Source organism: Procambarus clarkii, chromosome 6 (genome assembly GCF_040958095.1).
Source record: "Procambarus clarkii isolate CNS0578487 chromosome 6, FALCON_Pclarkii_2.0, whole genome shotgun sequence".
NCBI lineage: Eukaryota > Metazoa > Arthropoda > Malacostraca > Decapoda > Cambaridae > Procambarus > Procambarus clarkii.
This window is the reverse complement of record NC_091155.1, coordinates 5,007,089-5,031,837: the sequence shown is the minus strand read 5'-3', so window position 1 is coordinate 5,031,837 and position 24,749 is coordinate 5,007,089. Positions and strand designations below refer to the sequence as shown.

The 24,749-nt window shown below is 45.8% G+C and overlaps 1 protein-coding gene across 1 annotated transcript; it reads left to right on the top strand.

Moving 5' to 3' along the window:
• The first annotated feature begins 2,689 nt into the window (after positions 1–2,689).
• LOC138354732 (serine/threonine-protein kinase PRP4 homolog) lies at positions 2,690–24,519 on the top strand. The gene is made up of 3 exons (XM_069309203.1): positions 2,690–2,787; positions 13,569–13,624; positions 22,841–24,519. The coding sequence occupies exons 1-3, from the start codon at positions 2,690–2,692 to the stop codon at positions 24,517–24,519; spliced, it is 1,833 nt and encodes a 610-aa protein (XP_069165304.1).
• Positions 24,520–24,749: the final 230 nt, after the last annotated feature.

Sequence of the window (24,749 nt, the reverse complement as noted above, 5' to 3'; positions counted from 1 at the left end):
TATTCGCTAATGTTTTGGTGGTCTGTTATAGTCGCCAATGGTTTGGTGGTCTGGTAAAGTCGCTAATGGTCTGATGGTATGTGAAAGCTGCTAATGGGTGGTGGTCTGTTATAGTCGCTAATGGTCTGGTGGTCTGAGAAGGTAGTTGCTAATGGTCGGTGGTCTGTTAAAGTCGCTAATGGTCTGGTGGTCTGTTATAGTCACTAATGGTCTGGTGGTCTGAGAAGGTAGTTGCTAATGGTCTGGTGGTCTTAGAAGGTAGTCACTAATGGTCTGGTGGTCTGTGAAGATAGTCAGTAATGGTCTGGTGGTGTGAGAAAGTAGTCGGTAATGGTCTGGTGGTCTGAGAAGGTAGTCGCTAATGGTCTGGTGGTCTGAGAAGGTAGTCGGTAATGGTCTGGTGGTCTGTTAAAGTCGCTAATGGTCTGGTGGTCCGATAGAGTCGTTAATGGTTTGGTGGTCTGTTATAGTCGCTAATGGTCTGGTGGTCTGTTATAGTCGCTAATGGTCTGGTGGTCTGTTATAGTCGCTAATGGTCTGGTGGCCTGTTATAGTCGTTAATGGTCTGGTGGTCTGTTATAGTCGCTAATGGTCTGATGGTCTGTTAAAGTCGCTTATGGTCTAATGGTCAGAGAAGGTAGTCGTTAATGGTTTGAGAAGATAGTCGCTAATGGTCCGGTGGTCTGTTAAAATCGCTAATGGTCTTATGGTCTGTTAAGTCGCTAATGATATGGTGGTCTGTTATAGTCGCTAACGGTCTGGTGGTCTCTTATAGTCGTTAATGGTGGTGGTATTCTGTTAAAGATAGTCGCTAATAGTCTGGAGGTCTGTTATAGTCGCTAATGGTTTGGTGGTCTGTTATAATCGCTTATGGTCTGGTGGTCTGTTATAGTCGCTAATGGTCTGGTGGTCTGAGAAGGTAGTCGTTAATGGTCTGAGAGGGTGGTTGCTAATGGTCTGGTTGTGTCAGACGGTAGTCGTCTATAATATTGGGGTTGGGCTGACCCAAGAAGCGAGCCGGTCCTTCTAAAAACCACAAGGGATGATCCCAACTTTATGAAGCATTCCGCTCTGTCTGACGTTGTGGAACAGGAACCATTCTTGTCTGTGATCCAGCTTAATCACGCATAATACACACAGCCAGTGGAAGATGGAAGGGGAAAGTGACAGGAGTCAGAGAGGGAGACACACACACTGGGAAACAAAGACGCAATCAGACATAGTGACAGGGATACAGAGAGAAAATCTTACAGATAGGGAATTATAGACAGGGACATAAGAAGATAATTAAAGGGAGACAGGGAAATAAAGGTAAAATTATAGAGACAGGGAAATAAAGAGATAATTATATATGGAGAAAGAGAGACATAGAGAATGGTAAACAACGAGACAATCAGAAAACGAGACAGGTAAATAAAGAGACAGTGAGACAGTGAGTCAAGAAAGAAGAAACAGTCAAACAGCGAGACAAACAGATATGGAGTAAGACAGACAAACGGAGACGGAGACGAACGATATGAAGTAAGACCCTTCAGATGGACGGGCACAAATAACACCTTAAATTAACTTTTATTTCCAGACAGTCAGTTTCCCTGTCTAACAACAAGCTTCTTCTGTCATGTAAGATACACAAGTTTTCCCCTTCCTCGTAGGACAGTAACTTCCCCCGGTCCTGTAAGACAGACAGCTTCCTCCGTCTTACAGCAGACATATATATAAGGCCTCCTTACACGAGTGGACGGCAAAAAAGGGAAGTCAGGACGACATGAAAGACAGATAAAGATGTTGGAAGAGGAATATGATGACAAATGAAAGGAATAACAGCTAATGAGATCATTCTTGTCAGAACTGTGGCAGAAATACGACACCAGTCGACGTGTGTGAGAGTGGGAGGAGCCCTGAACGCCGGTCAAACACGAAGGCCAATTAAAAGAAGGGAAGGAGGCGCATGAAGAGAAAAGATTAATAGAGCCAAAGAGAGCTGAATATTAGAGCCGTCCTGGGCTAGAGGCAGAGGAGAATGGTCAAAATAGAAGAGAGGTGGAGAATAGCCAGGCGGTGGGGGTAGTGGACATGGTTAAGGGGTTTATGGTGGTGAAGGAGATAGTTAAGGGGTTGATGGTGGTGAAGAAGATGGTTAAGGAGTTGATGGTGGTTAAGGGGAGCTGGTGTAGGACATGGTTAAGGGGTTGATAGTGGTGAAGAAGATGGTTAAGGAGTTGATGGTGGTTAAGGGGTAGGTGGCGGTGAAAGACATGGTTAAGGGGAGCTGGTGTAGGACATGGTTAAGGGGGAGGAGCTGGTAGAGGACAAAGTTAAGGGGGAGTTGGTGCAGGACATGGTTAAGGGGGAGCTGGTGGAGGACATGGTTAAGGGGTAGCTGGTGGAGGACATGGTTAAGGGGGAGCTGTAGGAGGACATGGTTAAGGGGGAGCTGTAGGAGGACATGGTTAAGGGGTAGCTGTTGGAGAACATGGTTAAGGGGTAGCGGGTGGAGGACATGGTTAAGGGGGAGCTGTTGGAGGACATGGTTAAGGGGTAACTGTTGGAGAACATGGTTAAGGGGGAGCTGTTGGAGAACATGGTTAAGGGGTAGCGGGTGGAGGACATGGTTAAGGGGGAGCTGTTGGAGGACATGGTTAAGGGGGAGCTGTTGGAGGACATGGTTAAGGGGTAGCTGTTGGAGAACATGGTTAAGGGGGAGCTGGTGGAGAACATGGTTAAGGGGAAGCGGGTGGAGGACATGGTTAAGGGGGAGCTGTTGGAGGACATGGTTAAGGGGGAGCTGTAGGAGGACATGGTTAAGGGGGAGCTGTTGGAGAACATGGTTAAGGGGGAGCTGGTGGAGAACATGGTTAAGGGGGAGCTGTTGGAGAACATGGTTAAGGGGGGAGCTGGTGGAGAACATGGTTAAGGGGGAGCTGTTGGAGAACATGGTTAAGGGGGTGTACGTGTAGAAGGTCATTATAGTGAAAGCCAAAAAATATATATATATATATATTTACATATAAAAAATTACTGTATAATAATAATATTGGAATTACAAAGAACAATATGTTATATACACATGCACGTGTATATCCCTGACCCAACTCTTCTCTGGGTATGTGATATAATTTTTTATTTTTATTTTATTTCAGACAAGAAAATTTCCTACAAAACCTATTTAAAATTATTTATTAACTGACTGTAAATGGTGATGTAACTTTCATATAGCTGGCCTCACAGTGGTGACAACGACTACGACAATAGTTATATGAACAATGAAATAATGCCAAATAATGTAGTAAAGTTTCTATTAGGCACTGAAACATTTGTTATCTACACACTAATACTCCCCTATCAATGTCCTCTTGAATGCAAGACCAAACATGGCCGTCTTCAAATTCTGAATTGCTTTAATAATCTCCAAACATATGTTTCATCCTATGCTATTGAGCACCTTGCACCAATTTATATGAAACGAGATATATGGGTATACGGTTTACGTTGACCCGCACTCCCTCATGTAGTCTGAGAGCCTTTACAGGTCCAGGAACGTGATCAACCTTGGCGTCATCTCTCGCTCAGCAGACACCGAGCCTCTCCCTCTATCTCCCGCTGTGGCTGCTGGGTGTTTCCCGCCAACCGTTCCAATGTTTTGACAATTCATAATATTCTCTCCTACATCCATATATTAGTTTATGTGTCCTGTTCTGTATTTCAACATTTAACACTAATTTCCCGTCATAACGGTAAGCCACAAAATGTACATGGAAATGTTTATCTTAAACTCATTACACTGTTCCACCTAAATGTTTGCAGGATGTTAATGCAGTCTATATATACGCATGCCTACGCTAGCTCCTCTCTTCTCGGCACCTTTAAGATTGTCCAACCGCTCTTGTTCATATTTTTCCATCCAACATGACAAGCCAAGTCTTTACCATATGAGAACAATACCCCCTTTACGTACATGCCCCTTACATAATGGTTAAGAGGGAGGGGTGGAGGATGGTAGGGAAGGGAGAGTTGAGGGGCAGTTTAGTGACTTCGGAGAGATGATGCTTATTGTTTTACGACCCGCCCATTAACCTTGTTATACATGTTGCATTTTCTTTTCGTTTCCATGGTGTTTGAATTCTTTGCTGGTAATGGAGGAGGCTTCCCTGACTACTTCTTCAATACTCTCCCACTTGCTTTTCTTCCATACAGGGCAATAATGATTATTTTTTATTTCTTCAAAATATTTACGTCTCTTTTTACCGTATCTACTTGCAGGTTATCCTCCAAATATATGCTGCGCTTCTGACAACTTCGTGTTCAGTCTTATATGGGCAAAGAGTGATGCTGATCTTGTCAATCGTATTCTCCCTTCTGTGTGGGTGGTACGTCAGACTTGACGGGATGTGTCAAGCATGAGTGTGTTAAGCACCAACATGTCAAGAACTGGCTTGTCAGGCACTGACATGTCAAGCACTGGCATGTCAAGCACAGGAATGTCAGACACTGGCATGTCAAGCACAAGTCGAGCATTAACATATCATGTAGAGGTTTTCAAGCACACTCCGTCCCTTTCCAGCCCGTTGTCGTCGTGAGGGGGCTTAGTGGGCGGCTGCCGGAGTGTGATGCTCCATGGGACAGTCCTCTCTCCCTTTGAAGCCTTATGACCCTGCTGCTGTTTTCACAAATTATGCTGGAAGTCTTTTCCTTTTCCTTATATTTCATTTTTCTTCCCCCCTCTTCTTTCTAATTGTCATTTCCCGCCGATCTTTTGCCTGTCTTGATTATTCTTTTGGACATCGTCTGTTTTGACGCCCGGGTGTTTGGGGAGGCACACTCTCTCACCCGTAGAACTATGGTACCCGACGTCGCGAGCGAGGGGACGCTTTTATTGTCAATCCTCCTTTCGTCGCTGAACCCGATCTCGACGGACTGACGGTTCGTAAGGTGGCGATTGTGCGGCGTATACTCACGATGCACCCCTAGGGAGTCCCCAGCCTGTGTCTTGTAAGGTGTCCTATACTCTAATTGTGGCTCCATGGTGGGTATAGGGGCTCATTTGTGAATGAAAGTATTACCTCCTCGTTTCCATGCTGCTGAATAATGATCCTCTTATAACTTCTCAGACTCGTGGGGTGGGCGACCAAGCTCCGAGTCGGACTGTGTTTGAAGACCGGGCACTGTAGCCTCCACTACATTTGGCCAAGACCAAATTCCTCCTTTGATCCCTCCTGACTACTCCCCTCCCACCTCTGTGGTAGGGTCGAGCCCCAAGCCCCCCAGTGGTGACCACCTTGTCCCCTGCTACGGTTCAGTCTCTCAATGTGACTTCTGTGCCTTTTAACCCCCTCTCTTTAGGGGGTTCTCAATGCCGTCTCCGTCATGGTCGTACTCGCACGATCCCTTACGTTTAACCTTACCCGTCTTGGTACACCTGTCGTCGCTGCTCCTTCTCAGGATGCAGCTACCCGCTCAGCTGCATTGTCCTGCACTGGGGAGACCCCTGTTCGAGTCTCCAGAAACGCTCAGTTAAATGCCAGTATTGGCCCTGTTCTCCTCCCGCACCATGTTGCAACTGGTGTTAGGGACCTAAAAGACTGTCACGAGGATATTAAACATATCATCGAAGCCCAAGGCCATCTTGTTCTCCACGTGGACACGTTCACTCGACCCCCTCGTGGTCGTCGCCATCAGCCCCTCTAGTTGTGAAAATCACCTTCGATAGTAGGACCCTTCCATCCCTCTCATTCTTGCTGGTGTCAGGTGCTCCGTTCAGGAGTACATCCCTTCTTCTAGACTTTGTAATAAGTGCTGGAAGTTTGGGCATAGTACCCTCAAATACACAAGTACTGTGACTATGCCCAATGTGTGGGGATGAAGCTCACTCTACGACAGAGTGCTCTTCTTCCCCAGGCTCGTTGCCTCAATTGTGGTGAGGCCCATCCTCCCGTCTCCCACGCGTGAATACACTACAAACTTGAGGAAGCCGTCCTCAACCTGAAATATCGGGACCGTTTGTCTTTTCTTGAAACGAGACACCAAGTCCACCGTCTCAACCCTTTCACTGGCGTATCTTATGCACGCGTGTTGTGTTCTACCTCTCCTCACCCTTCCTACCTTACTCCCTTACTCAGTCTCACAACCGTCTCCGGGCCGTAGACCTGGACTTGCCCACCGCCTCCTCCCCTGTATATTCTGTCCCGATGGGTCCCCTCTCCTGGTGTTGGAAAACCAGACACCATTTACTAATATTAAATACAATAACCAGATAATATTGCTGCTGTTGAACACACAAGTTAACCTATAGAAAAAGTAGCCTGTAGTGGAAATTTACGTCAATAGAAAATGGGATATCATTGCCATATAGCACTATTAAATTCACCAGCTTTTCATGCTAGGAATTATTCTTAATACAGCAGTCTTTGGACTTTAAACATCATAAAAACATCTAACATCTAATATGAATTAACTATATTATCACTACTAAAATAGAGTAAATGTGACCTTTTTACCAATTATTGACATTTGGACAAGGAGAGCCAGGGCGTCAGTGGGAGGGAGGTCAGCCATTGCTTACGACCAGAGTCGCTGGAGCAAATTCAGCTCCTATAATTCTTCTTTGGACAAAGTGTTATGGAGATCAAATTAGTGTTTTTTCCATCATCAACATGCAGTCAACATCCAAACAAGGAAAGTGTCTTACCGAAACCTATTTATTACCACATTTCTGGCCAATTAATGTTAATTAGATATAGGGCAAACTGGTTAGAACACGAACAAGCAACTAAACCCAGGTAATTACTCCTTGGTCCTTATCTTATGTAATACACAGTATTTTCTCCGATATAGATGTCATATATAGGATTCCTACTTTACAGCAAGTGTCCTTTTAACAGGTATAAAAGAGGAAGCAAGAATTAATCTTGGTACATCAGTATATGGGTGGTGGATGCTAGTCTCAACTGAGGATTATTTGGTGTCATCATCCTGGTTTATTCCTGGTGGACTAAGCCTACTATACAATAAGATAAGGCCTCTCAATTATCATTACTAATATATGTAGTTTAATACTGTGGTTTGATTGGTTGCATATATATAAATTTAATATAAACTCCCCCTAATGTGTAAGGAGTCGATTTGTGAGAATATTGCATAAATACAGTTCGTTAAACATCATACAAATTGCTATCGAAATATATAAATTAATGTAAATATAAACACTATAAATTCATATAAATGAAATAAATCTAAATCTCACAGGTCGGTTCCCAAACCTGGTTCTCCATTTGGTGTTTCCCCTTTCCTACCAAGTCTGCCATGTCTCCTGTGTCTTCTCTCCCATCTCCCCTCGATCCTTCTTCCCAACCCTCCCCCCCAGTCTCTTGGCCCTCCAAGCCGCCTGTCTGTCCAGGCTGTTGTCCATCATCCACCCAGCAATCTTCTTATTTTTCGCTCCTGTTCTTCACCTGCTGAGACAATTGAGTTTGTTGCCCAGTACCTTGTTGCTGGAAAGCCTGTCTCTTTGGGTCAGAAACGTAAGCCTGGCACCTCACCATCTGCCTCCCTGGCGGGTAAGAAGGCAACGCTTTTTTTCTCACCCCCCTCCTCTGACTATCCCTTTGTCCCCTCATGTTTTGGTGATCGGGCCCCCTGTCCCAGCTATGGAGGTTTCTTTCGCCTCCGATACCCTCTCGACTGCTGCCCTTGCTGAGGTGCGCTCCCCAGTTTCTGCCCCTTTCCCTTCCCCCTCCTCCAGCTGTCCTTGACCGCCTCTCTCGGTTGTCTCCTTCTTTGGATCCCGTCCGTCTGCCTCTGGTCTGTCCTCCCGCTCCCTTCACTCAATCCTTACTAAGTTTCCCCATGCCCCTAAACTTGATTTCGCTGATCCTGATCCTGAGCTTATTTAATATGCTGAGTTCCTGTTTCCTTTGTTTCTCATTATTCTCTGTTGCTGTCCTTTCTCTTTTTGACAATGTCTATTTTTCAATGGAATATTCGTGGATTTTCTGCCAGCTTCCATGAACTCCAACTTCTGATTACAAAGTCTTCATTACTTTGTGTATGTCTCTAGGAGCCGATGCTTGGTGCTCGTCCTGGTCACTTTCGTGGTTATTTCTTTCTCTCTTCCCCCCCCCCCCCCACGGCCCATAACTCTACTGCTCTCTTGATTTATACTGATATTTCATTCGTCCCCCTACTTTTTCGATCGCCTATCTACTGTTCTGCAGCCCGTGTCTTTGTGAGTAAATGGAATACGGTCTGTTTAATTTATCTCACCCCTAATGTCCCACTTTCTCTTCCTGATCTTAAGCACCTACTGGACTCCTTGCCAAAGCCTGTCCTCCTATTGGGTGCTTTTAACTGTCGACATACCCTCTGGGGTGATGTTCGGACAAACATATGCAGCTGCCTTCTCGAACCGTTCATATCCTCTCTTCTTCTCTGTCTCTTCTGAATTCTGGTGAGCCCACTCATGTGGACTCTCGAACTAGCACCCTTTCCTGTCTTGATCTTTCTCTCTGCTCGTCGTTTCTTTACTTAGATCTCAGGTGGCAGATTCTTGATGACCTCCATAACAGTGACCATTTCCCCATCCATGTTACCTTTTTCTCTTTTTGTCTTCCTCTCTCAGTTCTCTAGGTGGCAGTTTGCCAAGGCTGAATGGAACCTATTCACCCTTTGTGCTACTCTCTCCGACCTCTCCACTATGCCTCTCCCTTGCGGCATCCTTCTTTTTCATGACTATTTCTCGCTCTACCTTTTGGGGCATGAGGAAGTGTGGTCCCAGGTGGAATGCGAACTGTGGTCAGGCTGTCCACTGTAAGAGTGGGGCCTGGAAGAAACACTGAAGCTGGCAGATAGCTGATTCTTTTATTTTGTTTCGGAAGGCAAGTGCGGTGGTTAAACGTGAAAGCGGAAATTGGTGTCTTTATGTTTCTTCCGTTACGTCCGATACTCCTCTGCCACAAACCTGGAAAATCTGCAAGATATGGGGGAAGTTTGTTACAGAAGTCTCGCCAATCCTTCTCCTCCGTTGGACTCTTGTAGCAGACCCAGTGACGGTCGTGAACGAATTGGGCTCCCACTTTTCGGCTGTTAGCTCCGGGTTTCAGCTTCCGCAATCCTTACTTCTGCGTAAGCCCGTTCTTGAATTACGTCCCTTAGATTTCCGCTCTCTTCTCTGATCTGCCCTTCTCTCTCTCTGAACTCAAGTCTGCTCTGGCCCTCTGCGGTTCTACGGCAGCGGGCCCAGATGACATTCGTTATGAGATGCCTCACCATCTCCCTCCAAGCGCATTTCAGTATTTACTGAATCTGTATAACCGGGTCTAGCAGTCGTTGTCAGTTTCTGAGGACTAGCTCGATGCCGTTATACTCCCTATTTGGAAACCACGGTTTCTAGGGACATCCCTTAAGGAATTCCGCCTTATTGCCCTCACGAGTTGTATGCAAACTCTTTTAACGTAAGGTCAATATTCGTCTGATGTGGTTCTTGGAACACTATCACCACCTCTTCCCTTCCAATTTGGTTTTCGCAAGTGCTGCAGCACGACTGGTGTCTTGGTGAACTTGGAGGTCTATATTCATACTGCTTTTGCTGCAAAGACCTCCGATGATGCTGTCCATTTTGATCTGGAAAAGGCTTACGACAAAACTAGGAAATATCATATTTTGTCCCAACTTCGTTCTCTTTGCCTTCGTGGTAAGCTCCCTCTCTTCCTGCAAAGATTCCTCTCTTTCATCATTCCTTTAGAGTGAGGCTTAGTGGCACTCTCTCTGCCTCTATTAGGCAATATTGAGGTGTACTCCAAGGTAGTACTCTAAACACTACTCTTTTTCTTGTTGCCCTCAGTGGTCTTCTTTCCTCCCTTCCTTCTGGCATCTTCTCCATTCTCTATGTCGACGATCTTACCCTTTGCTGTCGGGGTGATGATTCGCCCTTCCTTTAATGGCGAATTCAACTTGCGATTGATGCTGCTTCGTCTTAAGCCATCAATCGTGACTTCAAGTTCTCTTCATTTGACAGTGAACATTTGACGGCATTTGACTTGTTCAAACTTGCCTTTTGCTGCTTGCTCGTATTACACCAGTTGATCATAACCGACTCGATGTTGTTGTGACAGATCTAGGCATTTATTAATCTGTTTGGTCAAGTGACCCTGTAGACCTGTGAGAGTCCTTTTCAGTTTTCCTGAAGTAGCCGTATTGGCTTCTTGCTGAATAAGTACTGTTGGTAGTAGCCTGGGGTTAAATTTCTAGTCATTAGGCTATGATCGTTCAGCCTTGGAAATTAGCACAGAAAATAATATATATATATATATATATATATATATATATATATATATATATATATATATATATATATATATATATATATATATATATATATATAGGCTCTGGGTCCTATATATATATATATATATATATATATATATATATATATATATATATATATATATATATATATATATATATATATATATATATATATATATATATATATATATATATATATATGGGGGTCCCTATATATTTATATATATATATGTGTGTGTATATCACGAAAATAAACACGTGATTAAGAATGTGACAATGTCAGACCACGGAGGAAAATGAAACAGGAATTTCCTTAAGTACTTTCGTATATTAAATACATCTTCAGAAGGAATATATAGAAGGAATACATTCCTTCTGAAGATGTATTTAATATACGAAAGTACTTAAGGAAATTCCTGTTTCATTTTCCTCCGTGGTCTGACATTGTCATATATATATATATATATATATATATATATATATATATATATATATAGGGGTCCCTATATATATATATATAGGGGTCCCTATATATATATATATATAGGGGTCCCTATATATATATATATATATATATATATATATATATATATATATATATATATATATATATATATATATATATATATATATATATATATGTATAGGGACCCACGGCCTCAGAGAAGGGAACACAGAGCATTCAGGGAAAAACTTGCCATTTAACTCTAAATACGTAAGAGTGTTCGCTTCTCCTACCACCCCCCTTTTTTATGGTGTACACTTTATTATGCAAGGATATGCAGTTACATATCTGATTTTATACAAAAAATTAACATTAAGAGGACACAAAAAAAAGTTTGCTTCCTAGAGGCTGTAGATTTCCTCGAACTCCTCCGACGCCGGGCATGAACCGAGGATGCAGCGATCATTCCCCTTCTGGATCGCGACACTGAGGCGCTGAAAGAGAAAACTTGCTGCTCTAGGGTCTCTTGTGGTGTCAATGAGCTTGGAACCAAGATCCTTAAGAAACCTTCTTGCACTCTCTCCCCATGGGCCTAGGGTCTCAGACCCTATTGGAACGAAGTTGTACCAATGATCTAATTGCCTGTACTTGGCTGACTTGTATCTTTCTCTGCGTGTCGCCGCGGCTCCTGCTGTGCCGGCAGAGAGGTTGATGTATGTGGTTGCCAGGGTGGATACACAAGTATAGTCCCATGCCAACTGTCTGCCACCCTTCCACGGTCGCAGTGTGATTCCGTCTGGTCGGCCGGCAAAGCTAACAGAGTCACGGTTCAGTAGGTTGCGGGGCTCTCTCTCCGCTGGACACTTAGCAGAGGCAAGGCTTCTTTTAATGATGTCATTGACTTCGTCGTGTCTAGTGTGCCAACCACCAGATTTTCCACAGTGCAGGCCATGCAGTCCATATTCGTCAGCATCTGCCTCGCCACAAATACACCTATGAACAGTGTGGATAGGGGCAGCAAGACGGAGAGCGACTGCAATACGGAGCTCCTGCGGATCAAGACGTGTGCCTGTCGCAGACATAGGGACTGCCAAAAGGAAGTCCCCTGTATGGGGAGCCTGCACAGCTGTGAGGCGTGCACGAACACTGGGGGTTGTTGCTGCCTCCAGCAAAGCTGTGGCTTCTTTGTCTACAATGGGGCTGTCCCAACTGGATTGTTTCTTGGCTTTCGGCATGGCTGGTCTGAGTGCTGGGTCTGCCATGGCACCCCATTTCGTGTCGCATTCCGTGTAGTGGGGGTCCTGTATCCCCGCTACATCACTCAGGGTGTCAGGTAGAATTTCCTTAACCAGGTCATCTGATGCTGAGGAGGAAGACAGGTAGGCTGGGACAGCAATTTGGGTGGCGGTGCGGACACCCAAGCCACCGAGCCTAACAGGAAGAGTGGCTTGTTTCCACTGGCATTCGTTGAGGGAGAGGTTAACAACTTTTTCCAGCATGGTCTTCAATAAGAGGTCATACTCTTCAAGCTTTCGGCTGTCGTAAGATGGGGCGCACCTCAGAAAGTAGGTTAGCCTCGGAAGGGATAGGCATTTGGTGAGGTGATAAAAAGCATCGTGGGCATCGATGTCACCTATTCTGTCTTCCATCCTCCTAAGGTCTGCGATTTTCTTGTTAAGGATCTCCTCAATGGCGTTAGACCCGAGGGGGGCTCCAAGGAGGGTGCTGTTCTCGGCCCTAATGACATGGGCTCCAGGCAAGGGAGACGTTATTCTAGCTACGATGTCCGGGTTGGAAGAGATTACTTCAAACTTGGAAGGGTTCAGGTGTGTGTATATATATATATATATATATATATATATATATATATATATATATATATATATATATATATATATATATATATATATATATATATATATATATATATATATATATATATATATATATATATATATATCATTCACACAAATGATTTGAGTGGTAATCAGTGTCAGTGTTGTAGGACTTCAAGTTATCTCTTCATTATCACTCTTAGTTGGTACAGAGATTCTCATTAACATTGAAATGTGAAATGATTACTATGAAAATAAAGTTTATGGTAATGTTAAACGTAAATAAGTACTTACTTTGGGAGGGGGTTAATGGAATATATGATAATAAGGGGAATTTTCTTTACAGCAGTTCAGCTTAACCATCCTTAACCTAACCTTAGTAAGAAATGGATATAACTCACCAAAACTATTCAATTACCATTTACCCAATTTTCCTTATCCTAACCTATAACCAGAGGGTTTAGACCTCCCCTTACCTCGAAATTATAGTATAGGGTTGAATTAGGGAAGGTTAGGTTTATATATATATATTTACGCGTTTATGCAGCAATATTGAATTACTACTGAAATCGCATTGAAGTCACCACGCCTGGGTGGGGACTGTTTTCATACAAATGGATGATAGCGGGTTTTCATTTTTATTTGCCCTATGCTGAATACGCAATCCTTGAAGACAGATTGACAAAGATCTTGGAAAATGACCTGAGTAAATACTGGTTCTGTAACAGGGTTTGAACTCATTTCTTATGTTAATATGAAATCTTAGCTGTAAAATGTTCTTAGAAAATGGGAAATAGTACGGTAATACCTTATTGAGAAAAACAAGCTTATAATGGTTAACGCCATTACACATTAGGCTCGACAGAAGGCAGCATTTTGAATCCCCCTTTGCTATAAATATTGGAAAATAGGAATAAATACACTACAACAGAAAATGGAATTATTCAGGGAAGATGAAGACGGGGTGACCATTAGAAATGTCTGTGCAGGGTCACCGAGGTAACAGAATTTGGGATGCGCCAGGAGACTGCCATTTACTCCCCAGGTAAGTTGAAGACTGGCTAGCTGATGACGTCATTGACCATTAGCGATGCCTGTGCATGGGTAACTGGGGTAACGAAAAATACACGACTCATAGACCGTGTGTCAATGGGTCACTGGGGTAACGAAAAATGCACGACTCATAGATCGTGCGTCAATGGGTCACTGGGGTAACGAAAAATGCACGACTCATAGATCGTGCGTCAATGGGTCACTGGGGTAACGAAAAATGCACGACTCATAGACCGTGCGCCGGAAAAAGCAAAACGCACGGTCTATGAGTCGTTTCCCACTACTGGTAGAACCAGACTCACTGTGTCGTGATGTGGGTAGAACCAGACTCACTGTGTCGTGATGTGGGTAGAACCAGACTCACTGTGCCGTGATTGGGTAAAACCAGACTCACTGTGCCGTGATTGGATAAAACCAGACTCACTGTGCCGTGATGTGGGTAGAACCAGACTCACTGTGCCGTGATGTGGGTAGAACCAGACTCACTGTGTCGTGATGTGGGTAGAACCAGACTCACTGTGCCGTGATGTGGGTAGAACCAGACTCACTGTGCCGTGATTGGGTAAAACCAGACTCACTGTGCCGTGATTGGGTAAAACCAGACTCACTGTGCCGTGATGTGGGTAGAACCTGACTCACTGTGCCGTCATGTGGGTAGAACCAGACTTTCTGTGCCGCGATGCGGGTAGAACCAGACTCACTGTGCCGTGATGTGGGTAGAACCTGACTCACTGTGCCGTCATGTGGGTAGAACCAGACTTTCTGTGCCGTGATGTGGGTAGAACCAGACTCACTGTGCCGCGATGCGGGTAGAACCAGACTCACTGTGCCGTAATGTGGGTAGAACCAGACTCACTATCTGGTGTCAGTATACAAGCCAGATACTGTTTATACAGCAATATACACACTGTTTTTCCAGATATGCATTCAGTTAGCAGAACTATCTCCAAGGTCTGGAGTTGTGTCCAGGTTCTGGAGTTATATGGTCTTGTATCGTGTAGACTTGTCTTGTAGTAGGACTCAGTCTTGTAGACTGAGCAGCATACAGGTTCTGGGACCATGAACAATAATTTTGACTAGCCAATATCAGAAAACAAAACCAGATCCAGGATTTGGCGTCAGGTTGGAGTCAGGAATGACGGTCAACAGTGATCTATCCGCTCTTTGCCATATGCAATAAAATGTGCTAAAGAAACTGTTTAAAGGCACCACGGACCAGGGTCGGACTCCAGTTTTGGAGCCCGACGTCATTGTCGGTGTTTTGTTCTGCCTTAAACGTCGACACGATAAGGTTCTTGTGTTAAGGTATAGAACCATGTTCGCTATATTATTCCCTGGCTGTGGGCGAGAATGATACAAGCACAAATATCAACATAGTGAATATTTGGGAGCAGAATGTGAATTTGGAGAGCCAGAGACAACAGTGGACACCAGGAGCTGCCCTTGTAGTGCCAAGCGGCGAGGGGGCCCAATGTAGTGCCAAGGAAGGAGAGAGAGGGTTTGTTAGTGTCAAGAAAGCGGAGAGGGGCCCTGGTAGTACCAAGGAAGCGAAGTGGGGCCCCTAGTAGTGTCAAGGAGAGAGGGGGTCCCCTGGTAGTGCCAAGGAAGCAGAGAGGGCCCCGCCCAGGGACCCTCTCTGGGCCATTTCTGGCCAGGCTGAAGGTCAGGGCCTTTATACAGCACCAGGCCTGGAAGGGAGAAGACCACAGCCCAGGACCGGGAGGGAGAAGACCACAGCCCAGCGCCAGGCCAGGGAGGGAGAAGACCACAGCCCAGCGCCAGGCCAGGGAGGGAGAAGACCACATCCCAGCGCCAGGCCAGGGAGGGAGAAGACCACAACCCAGGACCGGGAGGGAGAAGACCACAGCCCAGTGCCAGGCCAGGGAGGGAGAAGACCACAGCCCAGGACCGGGAGGGAGAAGACCACAGGCCAGCGCCAGGCCAGGGAGGGAGAAGACCACAGCCCAGGACCGGGAGGGAGAAGACCACAGCCCAGCGCCAGGCCAGGGAGGGAGAAGACCACAGCCCAGGACCGGGAGGGAGAAGACCACAGCCCAGCGCCAGGCCAGGGAGGGAGAAGACCACAGCCCAGGACCGGGAGGGAGAAGACCACAGGCCAGCGCCAGGCCAGGGAGGGAGAAGACCACAGCCCAGCGCCAGGCCAGGGAGGGAGAAGACCACAGCCCAGCACCAGGTCAGGGAGGGAGAAGACCACAGCCCAGCGCCAGGCCAGGGGGGGAGAAGACCACAGCCCAGCGCCAGGTCAGGGAGGGAGAAGACCACAGCCCAGCACCAGGTCAGGGAGGGAGAAGACCACAGCCCAGCGCCAGGCCAAGGAGGTAGAAGACTTTCACAAGAATAACAGACTAAATAGAAGACTATGTTCACCAGCTTTTCATGCTGGGAATTATTCTTAATACAGCAGTCTTTGGACTTTTAACATCATAAAAACATCTCATTTGAATTAACCTAATTATCAGTACTAAGATAGAGTAAATGTGACCTTTTTACCAATTATTAACATTTGGACAAGAAGAGTCAGGGCGTCAGTGGGAGGGAGGTCAGCCATTGTTTACGACCAGAATCGCTGGAGCAAATTCAGCTCCTATAATTCTCCCTTGGACGATATGTTATGGAGATCAAATTAGTGCTTCTTCCATCATCAACACTCAGTCAACTTTCAAACAAGGGAAGTGTCTTACTGAAACCCTTTAATAACCACATTTCTGGCCAGTTAATGGTAAATCAGTACATGTGTGGTGGATGCTAGTCTCAATTGAGGATTATTTGGTGTCAACATCCTGGTTTATACCTGGTGGACTAAGTAAGGGGATAAGATAAGATAAGATCTATACAATAAGATAAGGCCTCTTAATTATCATTACTAATATATGTAATTTAATACTGAAGTTTGATTGGCTGCATATATAAAAATTTATTTTAACCCCCCTTAATGTGTAAGGAGTCGATTTGTAAGAATATTTCAGAAATACAGTCCACTAAACATCATATAAATTGCTATCGAAATATATAAATTAATGTAAATATAAGCACTAAATAAATTCATATAGATTAAATAAATATAAATCTCACAGGTCGGTTCCCAAACCTGGTTCTCCATCTGAGAGTTTTCCCCTTCGTACCCAGTCTGCCATGTCTCCTGTGTCTTCTTTCCCATCCCCCTCGATCCTTCTTCCCAACCCTTCCCCCAGTCCCTTGGCCCTTCATGCCGCCCGTCTGTCCAGGCTGTTGTCCACCTTCCCCCCCCCCACAGAAAATCTTGTTGTTCGCTCCTGTTCTTCTTCACCTGCTAAGACAATTGAATCTGTTGCCCAGTACCTTGTTGCTGGAAAACCTGTCTCTTTGGGTCAGAAACGTTAGCCTGGCACCTCTCCATCCGCCTCCCTGGCGGGTAAGAGGCATCACTTTCTTCCTTTCTTCCCCCACCTCTGACTATCTCTTCGTCTCCTCCCGTTTTGGTGGTCGGGGCGCCCTGTCCCAGCTATGGAGGTTTCTTTCGCCCCCGACTCCCTGTCGGTTGCTGCCCTTGCTGAGATGCGCTCCCCAGTTTCTGCCCCTCCTCCTCCTCCTGTTGTTCTTGACTGCCTCTCTCGGTTGTCTCCTCCTTCTCTGGACCCCGTCGTCCACCTCCGGTCTGTCCTCCCGCTCCCTTCACTCCATCCTTACTAAGTTTCCCCATGCCCCCTAAACCTGATTTTGCTGGCCCTGATCCTGATCCTGATCCTGAGCTTATTTAATATGCTGTTTTCTTCTTTACTTTTGTTTCTTCATTATTCTCTGTTGCTGTCCTTTCTCTTATTGACAATGTCTATTCTTCAATGGAATATTCGTGGATTTTATGCCAGCTTCCCCGAACTCCAACTTTTGATTACAAAGTTCTCACCACTTTGTGTATGTCTCCAGGAGCCGATGCTTGGTGCTTGTCCTGGTCACTTTCGTGGTTATTTCTTTCTCTCTTTCTCCCTTTTGTTGGGGCCCTTAACTTTATTGCTCTCTTGATTCATACGGTTATTTCCTTCGTCCCCCTACTTTTTCTCATCGCCTATCTACTGTTCTGCAGCCCATGTGTTTGTGAGTAAATGGTATACGGTCTGCTCAATATATCTCCCCCCTAATGTCCTGCTTTCTCTTCCTGATCTTAAGCACCTACTGGACTCCTTGCCAAAGCCTTTGGTCCTGTTGGGTGATTTTAACTGTCGACATACCCTCTGGGGTGATGTTCCGTCAAACACCTGCGGCCGCCTTCTCGAACCGTTCATCCTCTCTTCTTCCCTGTCTCTTCTGAATTCTGGTGAGTCCATTCATGTGGATTCTCGAACTAGCACCCTTTCCTGTCTTGATCTTTCTCTCTGCTCGTCGTCTCTTTACTTAGATCTCACGTGGCAGATTCTTGATGACCTCCATAACAGTGATCATTTCCCCATCCATGTTACCTTTTTCTCTTTTAGTTCTACTCTCTCAGTTCTCTAGTTGGCAGTTTGCCAAGGCTGACTGGAACCTATTCACCCTTCGTGCTATTCTCTTCGACCTCTCCATTCTGCCTCTCCCTCGTGCCCTCCTTTTCTAGACACCTTTGAAGGTGTCATAAAAACCGGAATGGAGGGCACCGTCGAAGCCGGTGCCCTCCATTCTATTCCTCGCTCTATCTCCCGGGGCATGTGGAAGTGCGTTTCCTGTGGAATGCGGACTGTGGTCGGGCTGTCTGCTGTAAGCGTGCAGCCTGGAAGAAACACAGACGCGGGCAGACGGCTGATTCTTTTATTTTGTTTCGGAAGGCAAGTGCTGTGGCCCGTAGGACCATCCGTACAGCTAAACTTGAGAGTTGGAAATTGATGTCTTTATGTTTCCACCTTTACTTAAGATACTCCTCTGCTGCAGACCTGGAAAATCTGTAAGATAGTGGGGAAGTTCGTTCCAGATTTCTTGCTGGTCCTTTACCTCCATGGGACTCTTGTGGCAGACCCAGTGACGGTTGCAAACGAACTGGGTTCCCACTTTTCGGCTGTTAGCTCTGGTTCTCAACTTCGTCAATCCTGCCTTCTGCATAAGCCCGTTCTTGAATCACGCCCCTCAGATTTCCGCACTCATCTCCGACTTCCCTCCGATCCTTTCTCTCTCTCTGAACTTCAGTCTGCCCTGGCCCTCTGCAGTTCTACGGCAGCGGGCTCAGATGACATTCATTATGAGATGCTCCACCATCTCCCTCCATGCACATTTCAGTATTTACTGAATCTGTATAACTGGGTCGGGGAGTCGTCGTCAGTCTCTGAGGAGTAGCACTAGCATGTAGCACTCGGCGTGTACAGTCCTAATCAACCCAAGACGCTGCAGCTTCGACACAGAGCAGACAGCAGACTACGACCGCATCGAGCCGCCACGCTCTAGCTCCTCGAGTTCAGACACTCACAATTCTCAATCGAGCCTCCACGCTCTCCCACATAGAGCTCCGCGACTCCGGCCTCACTCAGCTCTCTGCTCTGCTCCAGGCTTCGTCTCAACGTCTACGACACTGCTGTATCCAGTGACTACTAAATAAATATGAAACTCACTAAACACTGTGTATCTAATCAACCCAACGACATAACATAACCGTACGTTACGTACCCCATTCGGAAACCAGGGTCTCTAGGGACATCCCCTAAGGACTTCCGCCCAATTGCTCTTACGAGTTGTATCTGCATACTCTTTGAACACATGGTCAATGTTTGTTTGATGTAGTTCTTGGAACACTGTGACCACCTCTCCCTTTCTCAATTTGGTTTTTGCAAGTGCTGCAGCACGACTGATGTCCTGGTAGATACCAGGACCAGGAATATGGAGATACCATATTCTGTCCCAACTTCGTTCTTTTGGCCTTTGTGGTAATCTTTCTCTCTTCCTCCAAAGATTCCTCTCTCTCGTCATTCCTTTAGAGTGAGGCTTGGTGGCATTCTCTCTGCTTCTTTTAGGCAATATAAAGAGGTGTACACTAAGGTAGTGTTCTAAACACTACTCTTTTTCTAGTTGCTCTCAGTGGTCTTCTTTCCTCCCTTCCTTCCGGCATCTTCTCCGCTCTCTGTGAGATTATCCTTTTTTTGGGGGTTAATAGGTTACAAGAAACCTCAGTCAGGAAAGGACTGAACTAGCATTATCAAATGCTGAGGGCAGATTATACTTTAATGACTGGCCTGGGATGCATAGAGCAGCTGCTGAAGTCCAAATCCTTGGCACTTGTTATCCACTGGGTCGTGGAGCTTCTGGGGCCTCATAGGGAGGTCATCAGAGTAGCTCAACTAATTCTCATGCCAAATAGTATTTATTTGATGTATGTGGCCATGAACGCAGTTCAAATCCAAGTAATCCAGGCAACATTAAAAGGGGATCACGTTAATAACAGAAATAATGGCAAAGTCAATACTGGGTACAAGGGGTCTGAAGGTGTGAACGTAAAGACACTTGTATTTAACAATTAGTTTATTCATAAAACTTAATGCTAACGGTAAATGGCAAGAATAATCTAACGTTATGTTAGATTATTCTGTCGTGGTGCTTGACAAGGCTAGGCTAGCTGGAATAACTGCTTCCGCTTCGGACCGCGTACAGAGCCGCGGGTAGCTCATGTGGCGGCTATGTCACTCTCTCGTATTTTCGTAATCTTTACCACTAGCGGCGTTCTGTTGCTGCAGGATTCTGAAACAGCAGCGTGGGGCAGCGTAGGGTCAACTTAGGCTGGCTGAAGGTTGATATAAAGGGAGAAATCCAGGTCTTGGCCAGGACCAGATCTTCCTGCATCTCGACAGCACAGCTCTTCAACACAGAATGCCCGCCTTAGGTGGGGATCTCACGCCAGTAGCAATTTGGCTTGAGAATCCAAGCAGCGGCTCCTTTGGTGCCAGGTGCTTGACCAATCAGTGCCTGGGAGGCCTAGAGCTAGACATGCTGCTACTAATGAGAGGGAAGCCGGCAGGTGACGCTGATGACGTCACGTCACCGGCAAGGGGAACCGTTGAGTACTTGAGAGGGTCCCGCTACCCTTCTCTCTCTCTCTCTCTCCCTCTCTTGCTATGGCCAAAGTTACAGAATTCAGGGAAAACCTGTAACTATTCACTGAGACTACCTACGACAACGAGAGTTACTTCATTGGAATGCTGAAGGCATCCCCTTTCGAAAGAGATGTAATTTCGCCCCACTATTTCCACTATCAAGGAAGATAGGCTTTTGTGCACACCCTGTGTAGATCTCCGAAATTTTCTGAGGCAAAATACAATTTTCTTCTACTATCTAAGATGTATGCTAGCTGAGAAGTGGGTCAAAATCCAATTTCTCACACTCTCTATGTCGTCGATCTTATCCTTTGCTGTCGAGGCGATGATTCGCCTGTCCTTCAACGGCGCATTCAACTTGTGATTGATGCTGTGTCGTCATAAGCCACTAATCATGACTTGAAGTTCTCTGGAACTAAGACTTGTGGTATGACTTTTACTTGGAAGCAAGTCATTCTTCATCCCTCTTTGTTGCTTTATGGTCATTCCCTTGTGTACAAAGATTCCACTAAGTTTTTGGGTTAATCTTTAAAACTTGTTTGTCTTGGTCACCCAATATCTCTTACCTCCGAGATGAATGCTCTAAGGCCCTTATCCTACCTAAGGTTTTCTTCCATTCTTCTTGGGAAGCAGATAGGTGCATGCTCCTCTCTCTCTTTACATTCCTCTCTCGTACTGCCTAAACTCGATTATGGATGCCCTGATCACTCGTCTGCTTCTCCTTCAAGTCTTCGCCGTCTTAATACTTTGCATCAACTGGGTTGTGCCTCAGCTCTGGTGCCTTTCGTTCGACTCCTACCCTCAGATTGTATGTTGAGACTGGCTTCCTGACTGTCCAGGCCCGCCGTGATCACTACTGTCTTCGCTACCTTGCGCACGGTCTTACAACACCCTCACTCTCGCCTATGTCGTGCTTTGACTTTGACCCCTTCTGTAGTTCCTGTTCCCCTTCACCACCTCACTCTTTCTGTCCAATTATCTCGTATGCAAAATTCTCTTTCAGTAAGTATTACCAATATTTCTCCTTGTGTTGTCCTGTCCTTGCCCCTGTGGAGGGTCCCCCTTCCTAACATTTGTAAATCTCTGACTCACATCACTAAAGCTTTTACCCCTACTTCAGTTCTGAAACGCCTTTTCCTTGAACACTTTTCTTCAGACTCCCGCTCAATTTCCATCATCACCGATGGGTCTAAGTCTGCAGACGGTGTAGGCTACTCTGTGGTTTTTCCTGACCACACCTTTATGTGTTGCCTGCCTCCGGAGACTAGCATCATCACGGCAGAACTTTATGCTATTCTCTATGCTCTTCGTCTACTGCTTTATCGCTATCACTCCTATGTGTTTGTAGTTGACTCGCAGTGCCCTCATGGCACTGGAGTTCTTTAATCTAGTCCATCCTGGTGGTCGTCGAGATTCAAGATTGGCGGTTTCTTATCTCCAGTAGATTTAAGGCAGTAGAGTCTTGCTGGGTTCCCAGTCATATTGATGTCTCTTTAAATGAGTGCGTTGACACTGCCGCTAAGGATGCTATCCACACTTGTCCCATCTCCCGTAAAGGTATTCTTTATTCCGACTTTTACCCAGTTATTCATTCCGCTATGCATGCCTATTGGCAGGGTTGTTGGTCTTCTGTTACTGATAACAAACTGCGTGCTCTTAAGAGTAGTGTGTCCCCGTGGCTTTCTTCCTACCACCGTAACTGGCGGAAGGAAACTGCTAGGTGAGGTTGCGTATCGGCCATACACCCTTAACTCACGGACACTTAATGGAGCGCCGCCCTGCTCCTTATTGTCCAAACTGCATTGTCCCTCTTACAGTTGTGCATATCCTTGTTGAATGTCCTGACTTCCAGGACGAGCGTGTATCTTGCTTTCCAACCGTCTCTCGCTGTCCCTCCATAGAATTATTGGTAAATCGGATACTGTTGATATCGTTCGCCTAATGCGTTTCTGTTCTCATATTGGCATCCTTGGTGATATTTAGCGCCCTCTGATTATTCCGCACATATGATGGTGCGGAATAATTAAAATAATACTTACTTTCATTCCGTAAATATTATTCCAAATAATCAGAATAATACTTAATTTCAAGCGCAGGTTTGTCAGGCACAAGTCAAATACAAATTGATCAAGTCCGAAAACATACACATCAATCACAACTTTAAGATCAAGGTCGACAAGGAACACCAATATCACCAAAGGTCAGGGTCGACAAGGAACACCAACATCTCCAAAGGTTAAGGTCGACAAGGAACACCAACATCACCAAAGGTCAAGGTCGCCAAGAAACACCAATATCACCAAAGGTCAAGGTCGACAAGGAACACCAACATCACCAAAGGTCAAGGTCGCCAAGGAACACCAATATCACCAAAGGTCAAGGTCGACAAGGAACACCAATATCACCAAAGGTCAAGGTCGACAAGGAACACCAACATCTCCAAAGGTCAAGGTCGACAAGGAACACCAACATCACCAAAGTTCAAGGTCGCCAAGGAACGCCAATATCTCCAAAGGTCAAGGTCGACAAGGAACGCCAATATCACCAAAGGTCAAGGTCGACAAGGAACACCAACATCTCCAAAGGTCAAGGTCGACAAGGAACACCAACATCTCCAAAGGTCAAGGTCGACAAGGAACACCAACATCTCCAAAGGTCAAGGTCGACAAGGAACACCAACATCTCCAAAGGTCAAGGTCGACAAGGAACACCAACATCTCCAAAGGTCAAGGTCGACAAGGAACACCAACATCTCCAAAGGTCAAGGTCGACAAGGAACACCAACATCTCCAAAGGTCAAGGTCGACAAGGAACACCAACATCTCCAAAGGTCAAGGTCGACAAGGAACACCAACATCTCCAAAGGTCAAGGTCGACAAGGAACACCAACATCTCCAAAGGTCAAGGTCGACAAGGAACACCAACATCACCAAAGGTCAAGGTCGCCAAGGAACGCCAATATCTCCAAAGGTCAAGGTCGACAAGGAACGCCAATATCACCAAAGGTCAAGGTCGACAAGGAACACCAACATCTCCAAAGGTCAAGGTCGACAAGGAACACCAACATCTCCAAAGGTCAAGGTCGACAAGGAACACCAACATCTCCAAAGGTCAAGGTCGACAAGGAACACCAACATCTCCAAAGGTCAAGGTCGACAAGGAACACCAACATCTCCAAAGGTCAAGGTCGACAAGGAACACCAACATCTCCAAAGGTCAAGGTCGACAAGGAACACCAACATCTCCAAAGGTCAAGGTCGACAAGGAACACCAACATCTCCAAAGGTCAAGGTCGACAAGGAACACCAACATCTCCAAAGGTCAAGGTCGACAAGGAACACCAACATCTCCAAAGGTCAAGGTCGACAAGGAACACCAACATCTCCAAAGGTCAAGGTCGACAAGGAACACCAACATCTCCAAAGGTCAAGGTCGACAAGGAACACCAACATCTCCAAAGGTCAAGGTCGACAAGGAACACCAACATCTCCAAAGGTCAAGGTCGACAAGGAACACCAACATCTCCAAAGGTCAAGGTCGACAAGGAACACCAACATCTCCAAAGGTCAAGGTCGACAAGGAACACCAACATCTCCAAAGGTCAAGGTCGACAAGGAACACCAACATCACCAAAGGTCAAGGTCGACAAGGAACACCAACATCTCCAAAGGTCAAGATCGACAAGGAACACCAACATCTCCAAAGGTCAAGGTCGACAAGGAACACCAACATCTCCAAAGGTCAAGGTCGGCAAGGAACACCAACATCTCCAAAAGTCAATTATAACTCAACGGGGACAATAGGTCAGCAGGCGGGACATGTGTTAGACCTCACGGCCCTGTAGACACTCTTATAGTTAGCACTGTTAAGCACTGCTAGGTTAGCACTGCTAGGCAAGCACTGCTAGGCAAGCACTGCTAGACAAACATTACTAGGCAAGCACTGCTAGGCAAGCACTGCTAGGCAAGCACTGCTAGACAAACATTACTAGGCAAGCACTGCTAGGCAAGCACTGCTAGGCAAGCACTGCTAGACAAACATTACTAGGCAAGCACTGCTAGGCAAGCACTGCTA

Bases quoted from the DNA above. Each gene is read 5' to 3' on its own strand.
- LOC138354732 (XM_069309203.1), top strand. From the start codon at position 2,690: ATGGTTAAGGGGGAGCTGGTGGAGAACATGGTTAAGGGGAAGCGGGTG. The intron at 2,788-13,568 runs GTAGGAGGACAT...ATGTCTGTGCAG, and splicing joins GACATGGTTAAGGGGGAGCT to GGTCACCGAGGTAACAGAAT. The intron at 13,625-22,840 runs GTAAGTTGAAGA...CACAACTTTAAG, and splicing joins GACTGCCATTTACTCCCCAG to ATCAAGGTCGACAAGGAACA.